The sequence below is a fragment of the Typopeltis vanoorti genome, chromosome 2 (genome assembly GCF_054136105.1).
Source record: "Typopeltis vanoorti isolate ZY-2024b chromosome 2, IOZ_Tvanoo_1.0, whole genome shotgun sequence".
NCBI classification, from domain to species: Eukaryota; Metazoa; Arthropoda; class Arachnida; order Uropygi; family Thelyphonidae; genus Typopeltis; species Typopeltis vanoorti.
This window is the reverse complement of record NC_143550.1, coordinates 1,625,455-1,637,960: the sequence shown is the minus strand read 5'-3', so window position 1 is coordinate 1,637,960 and position 12,506 is coordinate 1,625,455. Positions and strand designations below refer to the sequence as shown.

The window sequence follows — 12,506 nt, the reverse complement described above, 5'->3', positions numbered from 1 at the left end:
TCCTCCAAGCATCCATGTCATTCAGGCTACTCTTTCAAGACATTCTGGCTATCATACTACTCATTGTTGATGCTCTTCTCCACAGCTCCATATTATCACACCTGGGCAACACATACACATGCTACCTTCCATAACTTTTGTTCTTCTTCCATACAGAATCAAACATTAACTTCAGTCTCTCACCACCCAATTCACATTACCACTTTCAAGTCATTTGTGTTCATCATCATGATCATTTCACCCACTTTTTCACCTTGTATATTGCCATAGTCACGCTATCGTTCCTCCAGGCAAACACTCCCCATGGCATTTTATTGTGCACTGCCCAGATCATCAAATTGCCACATATCATTCCTCTTACTACTCTGTTTCTGCCTTGCTCACTTGCATCCCTCACTCTCCCTCTCTCTCTCTCTCTCCTCTGACACATTCATTCCTTGTACAATGATGTATCTAACTACCAACTTATCGGTATCTCTGCAGTAGTGATGAAGATTTTAGAGAAGTAGGTAAGAACTTGCATACTGAAATGGGTTTGCCGACAAGCTATACTTTGTAAAAACAAAGGGAGGTCATGTTTTAGCAATTCACTCATATTTCACAGCTGAATTGGATAAAGGGAATGGATATGCTGTGTTTGACTTTGCTAGGGCATTTGATAACATGTTACATGAAAGGCTGTTGCACAAACGAGAATATGCAATTGGAATATGGACTACTGACTTGGATAAGTGGTTGGCTGATGGGATAGGTATCAGAAAGTATTCTGAGGTATTGGAAGGTTTGGAAGGAAGTCGAACAGAAAAAAGTTGTTATCAAGAAGGTCTAAATGTGTAACTATAAGGTGGATGATTATCAGAAGCTTTGTAGTCAACTAGCATCAATACATTGAGTTGATGAATTGTGTAAAAAAAAAAAAAACATGTTCACAGTGCATGGGAAATGATATCTAACACAAGAACTGCATATCAAGGGTTAAGCAAATAAATAGAGTAGGAGTGAGATGGATGGATGAATGATGAAATTAAGCAAGCACTGCTACAAAAGAAGTTATGAAGAAAGTAAATTACAGTTTGCAATAAACAGATGCATGAAGAATATAAAGTGCAGAACAGCAAAGTGACAAGCATGGTTTTTCTGCTATATGGCAAGCAAGAGGAAAAATAATTAATTACAGCAGGTTGATAGTTATGGTAACAGAGTAACCATAGCAAAGGATATAATGGAATCATTTAACGGACACTTCATCAGTGTATGAGGGTGGTCTGAAAGGTTCTTGGCCTCGACCATAGATGGCAACACTATCGGCATGATTTTTTTTTCTTTCTAAGTTGGTACATCTGTAATAAGCATTATTTTATACAGCTGTCTGAAGCAAATGTGTTGTCTATATCCTTTGAAATGGATAAAATTGAGTATTGTGCGGTTATAAAATTCCTTGTAAAAGAAGGTTTAACGGCAAAAGAAATTCATTCGAAGTTCATAAAAGTTTATGGGCATTCTTCTCCTTCGTTTTTGACAATTAAGAAATGGGCTGCTGAGTTTAAACATGTAACAACTAACCAGAAATCATTGATCATTACCCTATATTGTATTGGATGACTAGCGAGTCAAATTGCTGAGACTATAGGCATTTCAAAAGAACATGTAGGATATATTTTGCATGAAGAATTGCAAATGAAAAAGCTTTGCACAAGATGGGTGCGGTGCTTGTTCACAGCAGATCAAAAACGCACTCGCATGAAAATCTCTGAATTTTCATGTGAGTGCGTTAAAGTGCTTGGAGCATTTTAACAAGAATAAAACTGATTTTGTGCATCAATTTATTACTATAGATGAGACTTGGATTCACCATTACACACTAGAATCCAAACGGCACTCAAAACAGTGGACAGAAGCCGGTTGTTCAGCATCAAAGTCGGTTCCATCAGAAGGAAAGGCCATGGCATCAGTGTTTTGAGATGCTAAAGGCATTTTGTTTATTGATTATCTTGAAAAGGATAAAACAATAACTGGAGAATATTATTCCGATCTTTTAAACCAGACTATATGAAAAAATTTGTGAGAAAAGACCTGGTTTCCAGAAGGAAAAAATCATCTTTCATCAAGACAATGCACCTGCCCACAAAGGTGTTTTGGCAATGGAAAAATTAAGGGATCTGCACTATGAATTGTTGGAATATCCACCCTATTCCCTCTGACTCCCTCTGACTTCTATCTCTTCCCAAAACTGAACCTCTTCTTCGCTGGTCAGCGTTTTTCTTCCAATAAAGAGGTGATTGCAACTAGAGGGATATTTTGCAGATCTTGCTGAGAACCACTACAGGGATGGGATAATGGTGCTGGAGCATCGCTGGAATAAATGTATTAGTCTTAAGGAAGATTATGATGAAAAATAAAAATAATTTTGAAATTATAAACTTTTTTCATTGTTAGGCTGAGAACATTTCAGACCACTTGTATATTTATAGTGATGTGAAAGATGCTATGCAACATATTGAAGGAAGGCAAGAATTAGGAGAATTAAAGGTGAAAGAATTGGAGGTGTATGAAGTGTTGCTTGTGTTATATGTTAATAAGGCTGTGGGAATGGATGATATATCATCACATATTTTTAAAGAATGTGCAAAAGAGTTAGCCATGCTCTTGTCCTGGTTATTTAACCCGGCGTTAGTAAGGTGGGGTGTCACAAACCCCAAAGATATAGAAAGAAATAACTGTGACACTGCCACCTTACTAACGCTGGGTTAATGAAGGTCTTGTAGTGGGGAATGTGCCTAAGGAGTGGAAAGAAGGCAAAATAATTCCTCTCCATAAGCATGCTCCACAACAGAATTTCCAATTATAGACCAGTCTTTATATCTGCAGTTGTGATCAAAGTGTTGGAAAAATTGGTTTGAAATAGTATACAGGACTGGCTCCTGATTGTTATAAGATTCTCTACAATGAACAGCATGGGTTTGTGAAGGGCAGGTCTTGTTTTAGCAATCTGTTTTTATGATAAGGTGATGAATGTGTTATATAAGAGAGATTCATATGCAGTGATATTCTTGAACTTTGTGAAGGCATTTGATAGATTACCATGTGATTGGTGTACAAGTTGCAGATGATAGGAATAGATAGTGTATCGGTTAGATGGATTGGTTCTCTGAACAATGTCAGCAAATTGTGTATGATGGAGCTGTGTCTCAGAAAAGGAAGGTGACCAGCAGCATGTCTCAGGGTTCTTGGGCCACTGCTGTTTAACTTGTTTGTTAACAATATTTCATGTGGATTGACTGGGGATGTTCCAGTGTTTGCCAATGATACAAAGTTAGATAGAATTATCAGGAGTAGTGCTGATGTTAATTCTCTACAGCAGTGGTTCTTAACTGGTGTTCCTTGGAACACCTGTGTTCTTAGTGTAATTGGTTACTCTGATTCTAACAGCTGAAGACTGCTATGTGTGTTGACTTCGAAACCGATAGAATATCATTTATAGGTTGTGTTTGCAGGAGGAGCATCTCGTTTACAGTCATTTAGTGATGTGTGTTTGAGTCATGTGTTGTCTAACATTGTAATATCACACCATTTTTAATCTGTATTTGGTTTGTGGGTTGTCTAACATCATAGTAGCATACAATGGATAAATTTATTATTCAACGAAAACATGATTCTGAGGCAAGTACAGTACAACTGGAAGTAGTAGTAATGATGTTGCTGCAAATACGTCTCATACAGAAGACAGCATTATACGTAGTAAAATAAGAAAAATTAATAGACAATATTCAGACGAATATTTAAGTTGCAGTTTTACATAGACAAATGGGGAAAAAGGTCCTATTCCCCAGTGTCTTCTATGCAGGGAAAACTATCCAATAGCACAATGGTTCCTGCTAAGTTGAAATGCCACTTTACTAAGAAGCATGCCAATCTTGCTTAAAAAATGTAAAGATTATTTCAAGGACATGCAAGTCAAACAAGTAAAATATTTTGAAAAGACTTAAAATTTCTGATAAGGCACAACTTTCATCACATAAAGCAGCTAAATTAATTGCTGCAAAATTAAAACCACATACTATAGCACAGTCTCTTATTTTACTAGCATGTTGTGAAATAGTAACATTATGCTTGATGATGAAGCAAAAAAGAAAATTATGAAAATTCATCATTTGCATGATACAATAAAAAATAAAATTAAAGATATGTCAGATGATATCGAGAAAACAGTTACCAATAAACTTTCCAAACAACATTTTGCTTTACAAATTGACGACTTCACTGACATTAGTAGTAAAGTTCATACACTAGGTTTCGTTCGTTTCATTAATGAAAACGAAATAGTGAATCAATTTCTATGTTGCAGAGAACTTACCGAATGTACAACAGGACAAGATATTTTTGACTGTTATATCATATTAAATTTTAAAATTTCATGGGAGCTGTGTGTAGGAATTTGTACAGGCAGTACTATTGATGGTAGGCTCTATTAAAGGATTTATTACCCTTGCAAAGAAATTAAACCCAAATATTATATCTGCACACTGCTTTTTGCACAGATAATCCCTAGTTTCAAAAACATTACCGGCACTATTAAAGATATGTTAATATTGCCGGTAATGGCAATATTAACATATCTTTACTAGACCAAGTTGTAAATATGATAAATTACACCAAGTCAAGACCTTTAAAAGCATGCCTTTTTTAAAAAACTTTGTATATCTATGGAAGCCAAGTACGAATATTTGCTTTTGCACACTAAAATAAGATATCTAGGGGTAAAGTGCTATTCCGAATTTTAGAACTTAAGAATGAATTATTGGCCTTTTTTTCAAAATGAAGGAACACATGCTTTTGTAAAATGTCTTCGAAATGATATTTGGTATGCTAAAATGGCATATTTAGCCAATATTTTTAATTACTTATATAGCATTAATACAAGTATCCAAGGGAAAAATGAAAATATGTTGACATCTACTGACAAATTGTCAGTTTTTCAGAAAAAAGTATCTCTTTGGAAAAGCCTCATATCAGAAAAAAAATACAGTAGATATGTTTCCTTCGCTCTATAATAAAAATGTTAAGGGAATTATTTCCATTATAACAGAACAATTTAACAATATTGTAAGAAAAGATTTCAAGTTACTTTCCTTCCTTCCTTAAATACACATAATTATGGCTGGATACGAAATCCATTTGGCACAGTTAATACATCGAGTTGTGAATTTTCATTACAAGAAGAAAACAATTAGTTACCATGTCAACGGATCGTACTCTAAAAATGAAATTCTCTGAAATAACTCTTGAGGAATTTTGGATTTTTGTCCAAGCTGAATACCCAGCTCTCTCCACAACGGCACTGAAAAATTTGTTACAGTTTTCAACATCATATTTGTGTGAGCTTGGTTTCTCAATATTAACCAGTATAAAAACTAAAAAGCATGAAAGACTTACTAATATAGACAAAGAGATGAGGGTAGCTATATCATGTGATGATGAACAGCCTATTTTTCTACCCACTGCAGGGTGAAGGCCTCTCCCATTGAGGGAGGTTTGGGTCTACTACTCCCATGGTGACCCAGTCCATATTGGGAGAGTGTATCTATACTTGGGTGAATGAATGTATGAAGGTGGAAGACAATTGCAAACATCCATGCCTACGTGGGATGGCTACACGTATTAGACCTGATATTGCTGAAATCTGAAAAAGCCGACAAGCTCAAGTATCGCATTAAAATAAGTTCCATTTTTATAAAAGGCAAGTCCATGCATATTTTTATTGTTAGTTTTATGACCCTAATGCTTTCAGTATTTCCCAAATTTTTCTTATAATCAAAAGTGTTCCGTGACTTCGAAAAGGTTAAGAACCACTGCTCTACAGGAAAATTTGAATAGACTTTTGGCTTGGACAAATGAGTGGGGGTTTGAAGTTTCAATGTTAATAAATGCAAGGTGTTATTATACTTTGGGATACAGAGATGTAAGGCTATGTACTGTATTGGTAGAGCTGTACTTCAAAAAATGGATGAGATTCAGGTTCTTGAAGTGATGGTGGACAGCAGACTAAAGTGCCAATGGCACATCACATGTGTTGCAAAGTCTGCACAACGTATTCCTGCTATGATGAAAAGTACACTGACATGTAGGGATAAGGAAGTGGTGGTGCATCTATATAGAGCATTAGTCAGATCACGTGTAGACTGTTGTGCTGAGATTTGTTCACCTAGTTTTCATTGTGATGTAGAAACACTAGAGAGGGTCCAAAGACAAATAATGAAAGTGATATCAGGACTCTGGAGTATTGGTTATGAAGCATGTTTGAGAGAAAATGTGGATTACAGAGGTTGGCAGATAGGAGATATGATAGAGACCTTCAAGTTAGTTAAGGGATCTATCAGATTAATACAGAAGAAATTATAAAAAGGATGGATGTTAAGATGGGAAGAACGAGAGGCTATCACTGGAAGTTGTATAGAGATGTGGTTAAGAAGGGTGCAAGAAGTAGATTTTTCATGTATAGAGTTGTTAGTGGGTGGAATGCATTGCCTGAGTGCATGTAGTGTAAATAACTTTGAAGCTCATTATGATAGACATGTGCTGGTTGAGTGGACCTCCCACGATGAGTCTGTTTACTTCACGGAGATTACCAAATAATAATAATAATAATTATTATATATTAGTTATGAATCTACCCGATTTAAGATGACCAATACTTGGACTAATGTTGTTCAATCTATACATTAATGATAACTGGAAGGATGACAGTATGTTCAATTGTTTGCTGATGATGCAAAGATAGGCATGAAATAACGGATGGTACTGTTATACAGTGCTTACAGAATGATTTAAATAATCTGGAACTGTGTGCAAATGATGATGGCTATCAATTCATTGTTCGTAAGTGCAAAGTTATGCACTTTGGCATGATGAGGTTTCCAATGGCATATTATATTGTTGGAATGATGTTACAAGAAACTGATGAGGATGGGGGATCTTGGAGTTAAATCATGGGGATAGGAAACGAGTTCAAAGGTCACATGCAAAAGTTGCAAATAGAAGTCAGAAGATAATTGCAATGTTGAAGAGAAGATTGATTTGTAAGGATAAGGAAGTCATTTTGCCTCTTTTCAAGGCATTGATACGCACCTGGACTGCCATGTACAGATTTGGCCTCTTGGGTTCGGGTGGGTTAAAGAAGATGCTGTTGAAAGGGTGCAAAGCAGAGTAACAAAAATGATACTGGGATCATGGAATCTAGATTATGATGACAGATTGGGAGTATGTGGACTGCAAACACTAGTAAACAGGAGAAAGGGGTGAAATGACAGCAGTTTATAAACTTCTGAAAGGATGTTATATGTTATCAACTGATGAAATTTTGTTATATGGAAGGTAGAGAGAAAACAAGGGGGGAAGAAGGCATCCATTGACATTAAGAAAGGTGTGAGAGCTAGATTTTTCTCTCACAGAGCAGTGAGTGAGTGGCACAGTTTGTCTGTTGGAGTAGTGAGTGCATCCAGTGTAAATGAGATTAAGAGAAGACAGTATCACATGTGGTGTGAGCAATCAGTGGCATCCCTCAATGAGTTCTTGATCCCCTAGGGGACTTGGATAATCATAATAACTGCTGACCTGGTTGACCAAATGGATAGCATATTCATTCTCCAACCAGCATACTTCAGGTCAGATTTTGCCATTGATCTGGTTGTTTGTGAATGTATTTAGGTGAGAGATTAATTTCAAGTGGCATGATACCTCTACCCCCCCCCCCCCTTTTACTGGAGGCCTTGAAATTGCATGAACAATTTCCATATATGATTTCTTACAGCAGAATTTCTGGATTATACTTACGAAAAATACAAACTTAAAAATCTCTTAGCCCATCCACATTACTAATGCACTATAGGTTTAGAATTTTTGTTGATGGAAGTCATATAATAAAAATTAGTTTTTAATTATGCAATAATTGTTCTGTTGTTTTTTTTTTCTTTATATTAATGTATTTAGGCAATTCTTTCAACAAATGGATGGATAATAACTACTGGTGAAAACATAGAGTTGGTAAAAATCGTTGGTGAAGTAATACAAGAAAACCAGTTTTTGGTCAGCACTGGAAATCGAATGACCGATGCTCTGCGTTGTGTAAATATTATGATGTGGGGTAATGTGAAAAACAATGATGTTCTTATCAATCCCCAACCAAATGTGAGTCTTGTATTTTTGTATTAATATTTCTACCTTTTGGTGTTATATATAAACTAACAAAATGTATAGTAAAAAAACTATTTGCAGATAAATTATTATCACTGCTGGATTTCTCTTTTACATGGATTCATTATTACTAACAATATGTTAAAACATAAAAATGCACACAAATTCACATGGAGAGAAGATGCAAGAAATAAGATAAGTCTCACTGACATAGTTGATAGCAATGTTTTCCCAGTGGTTCAGGACACAAGAGTATACAGATGATTTTATTATTATTCAGGGGAGTCGAGAGACTCATTGCGGGAGGTCCTTCATAGGAAACACAAAGTCTATCATACCACTCCTTGAACTCATTGACAGTTCTTGCTCTCACAACTCTATCAGGCAGTGCATTCCCCAGTTCCACCACCCTCCATGCAAAGAAACCACTCCTCACTCTCTTGTTCATAGCTTCCTTTCGTACTTTCCAGGGATGGCTCCTTGTCATTGCTCCTTCTCGCTACTCCATCAAGTGAAAGAACTCCCCATTGTCCACCCTGTAACTACATCTCGATAGTTTAAAAGTCTTTGATCATATCACCTCTCCTTCTTCTATCCACCAAACTCCCTCATCTGATCCTCATAATTAACATGGTACAGACCTGAAACCATCTTTGTTATCTGTCTCTGCACCCTTTCCATAGTTAATTTATCCCCTTCAAATCATGGGGACCAAATTTGAGAACAGTAGTCTAAGTGTGGTCTGATCAGGGTCTTATACAATGGAGTGATAACTCTTCTCTCTCTCTGCAGATCAGTGTCCGTCTCAGTATTGCAGCAATCCTCTGGGTTACCTTCACCACCTTTGCAATATGCCCCCTGAAAAAGTTCCAAGGCCGGGAACCGAACCTGTGCCTCCTGGGTGAAAGCCAGGTATCCTAGCCACCAGACCACATAGGATTGAAATAGGAAGTGATCACTATTTCATTTTGAGCAAGATAAAACTGAATTTCATATTGAAGAGAAGAGTTTAAGAAGTTTTAAATTGAATCAAGGTTGAGCAGCTTTCGGAGGTGAAGTTTTAGGCTCAAATACAACAAGCATCACTGAAGAAAAAATGAAAGAATTTGAAAACAAGAACCAAACCTTGTATCCTGAAAAAGACATTGATTGATTCAGCCAGAGAGGCATGTGCTGAGGTTTGTCTGTAAGGATAGAAAAAAAACCAGAACTCCATAGTGAACTCTGGAAATTAAAGAGGCAGTCAAGGAAAAGAAGAAGTATATTAAACCTTCCTGGTAAATAAGTCAGCCTGTGCTCTTAGAGAATACAGAGAAAAATGTAAGAAAGCAAACCACTGTGTAAAACTAGATAAACGAAAGTTCTGATAAGACTTTTGTAAGAACATAAAAAGGCAAAATATTCTGGAGGAGGCTATTGAAAAAGCTTAGAAATGGAGGAAACAGTACTGTAAAAGGCATCAGAGATGATAAAGGTGATATGAAAATTGAAGATAACTGTTCTGGATGTCTGGAGTAATTACTTTGAAAGACTTCTAAATGAAACCAGCAGTGTCATCATGATGGTAGAAAACTCCCAATGGGAATGCATATCTATACTTGAAGTAGCAGAAATCCTCAAAAACCTGAAATGTGAAGAGGCAGCTGGAATAGATGAAATTCAGCCAGAAATTCTCAAATATGGAGGTACAGTAAACCCTTGATTTAACGGACTTCGGATTTAATGGACAAAATTTCCGGTCCGTATGTCAGGTGAAAATTAACACCATGTTATGTTGTTTAATTTTGACAGTATATATCAGAACACAGAATATAAGTAAATAATTATTTATTGACTTTTTTAGGACTTTAATCTTTGTGTTGTTGCTACAATTTTGTTAAACTAGTCCCTTTGTTACTCCATGTTGTTAGTCTCACGTACTGTGACAAACTGTTTTTGTGCTCTGAAGATGCTGGTTATAACACTAGCGAAATATCAGCAGTAAGTCAATAAATAATTATTTACTTATAATTCTGTGTTCTGATATATACCATCAAAATTAACATGTACGATGAACACATAAGCCTTTCTACACGTTTAACGTTTTGGCAAATAGGCCATATGTTGGAAAAATTTAGCCGACATAAATGAGTCACCGCTCATAAAACATGTTCGCCGAATGATTCGCCGAGTGATCACACCAATTGCACTATAATTGGTTCTTTTGTTGCGTGGCATGACTTTCTGTGGCAGTTTTATTACACACATTTTCGTAATTTTAGGGAGTTAATTATAAAAAAACAGCATAATTAAAAAAAAAAACTTGATAGTTTTTTCAAAGTAGGATTACCTAAACCAAGCAACTCAACATTGAACGTTAACTTCACATTAACTTATCTAAAAGTGTATTCAAAACAATTTTTTTGTTATTACAGTGTTAATATTGATAAAATTGCAGTATAATGTTACAGATGTTTTTATTTAAAAAAATTTGCGATTTAATGGACATCCCTTAGCCCCTATTAGTCCATTAAATTGAGGGACTGTATAAAAGTTTTACAGTGACTGCACTGCATAATTCAGAAGGCCTGGTCAGAGGTTAAAATTCCAGATGCTTGGAGCAGTGCTCTCATAGTTCCCATCTATAAAAATGGAAATAAAACTGAATGTGAGAATTAGAGGTATTTCCCTACTGAGTGTTCCTGGTAAGATTTATGCAAGTATACTTGAGAAACAGCTAAGAAAAATTGTGGAAGGGAAGCTTGATGAAGAACAAGCTGAATTCAATCCAAATAGAGGTTGTCAGGATCAGTTTTTCTCTTTAAGACAAATAGTTGAGAAAGCATGAGAATATAACAAAGATCTGTATTTAAGTTTTGTCAATCTGGAAAAGGCATATGACAAAGTGCCAAGAGAGAAGCTCTTCAAAACGCCACAATTACATGGTGTAAATGGGACATTATATTAAGCAATACATAATATCTATTTAAGCTGTAAGTCAGCAGATAGAACTGAAGGAGGTACATGAAGATGGTTTGAGTTAAAATCAGGTGTGTAGATGATGCACATTATTTATATGGATCACTTTATGAAGGAAAGTGGTATTAAATCTTATATCAAAATTGGTGATGTTAATCTTAGCTCTTTACTTTATGCAGACGTTATATTATGTTATATTTCTGAATAAATCTGGTACAAGTCTGCAAGATTCCATGACTAAATTGAATAACTGCTGTAATAAATTTGGTATGAAAATCAGCATTAAAACAATAAAGACAATGTACATAATCAGAAACATTGAAACATCAACTGTATCCTGAATGGTAAACTTGTAGAAAAAGTAAACATTTTAAGCTATTTGGAACACAATATTTAGTGAAGATGGTAAATTAAATGGAAATAGAAATGACTAAATTAGCTGCTTAAAGGTCAAAACTGTATAAATGAGAGGAGACCTCCACATAGCCTTTAAAGGAATGTGGAGAACCGACCAGGGCTTCTGACCTAATGTCCAATCCTCACCTTCTCATGGTGCACTCTGTTGGGTATCTACCTGGATACTGAAAGAACGAGGATGGTCTGGCAATCTGGAATTTAGCCAACCAAATTGTATACTTATTGGCTTAAACCAATATACAAAATGATGGTACAACATTACAAAATTTCATGCCAGATGGGGCATCGCCCAGTTAAACAAGGCCCCCTCCCCATTGTTTTCGCCAGGGAACCAGGGTGAACAGCGAAAAGTCAGCTTCTGGAATAAATTTGAAAACACACCCCAACTCAACATCACCAGAGTTAAGATTGGTACTATCAACATAAGAAGCCTGAATGGCAAAGAAATGGAGCTAGCTGAGGAATTAGATAAGTACCAGATCGACATTATAGGGATGACTGAAACAAGAAAGACAAAAACTGGTGAGATCTATCTGAGCAATAAATACAAAATGTTATATTCAGGCAATGACAATCAAGGAAAACAAGGGGTAGCCATAGTATTCAACACAAAATATAAGGCTAATCTTCTTGATTAGCCTCATATCAGTCTCAAGTAGAGTAATGTGGGCAAATATGATAATGGGGAACTGGATAATGAGACTTATTTGTGCCTGGAGGAATTTTTTGAGGCTTTAGAAAAAGCAACTGACACAATGAAAAAGGAAAAGTTGGTCCTTGTTGGGGATCTAAATAGCAGAGTAGGAAATGATTGTTAGACATACAAAAATATTTTGGGAAAATTTGGAGATAAGAGCAAAGCTAATAATAATGGCAAATACCTGTTGGATTTCTGCTCAGTACATGGACTGGTTATTGCTAACACCATGTTTCAACATAAA

The 12,506-nt window shown here is 35.9% G+C and overlaps 1 protein-coding gene across 1 annotated transcript in view; it reads left to right on the top strand.

Moving 5' to 3' along the window:
• LOC150108776 (transient receptor potential cation channel subfamily M member 2-like) overlaps positions 1 to 12,506 on the top strand; it is a 685,147-nt gene that overhangs the window by 33,941 nt on the left and 638,700 nt on the right. The window contains exon 4 of the mRNA XM_090410077.1: positions 7,987 to 8,184. Coding sequence (XP_090266203.1) covers positions 7,987 to 8,184 — 198 coding nt within the window. The remainder of the gene's footprint in view (positions 1 to 7,986; positions 8,185 to 12,506) is intronic.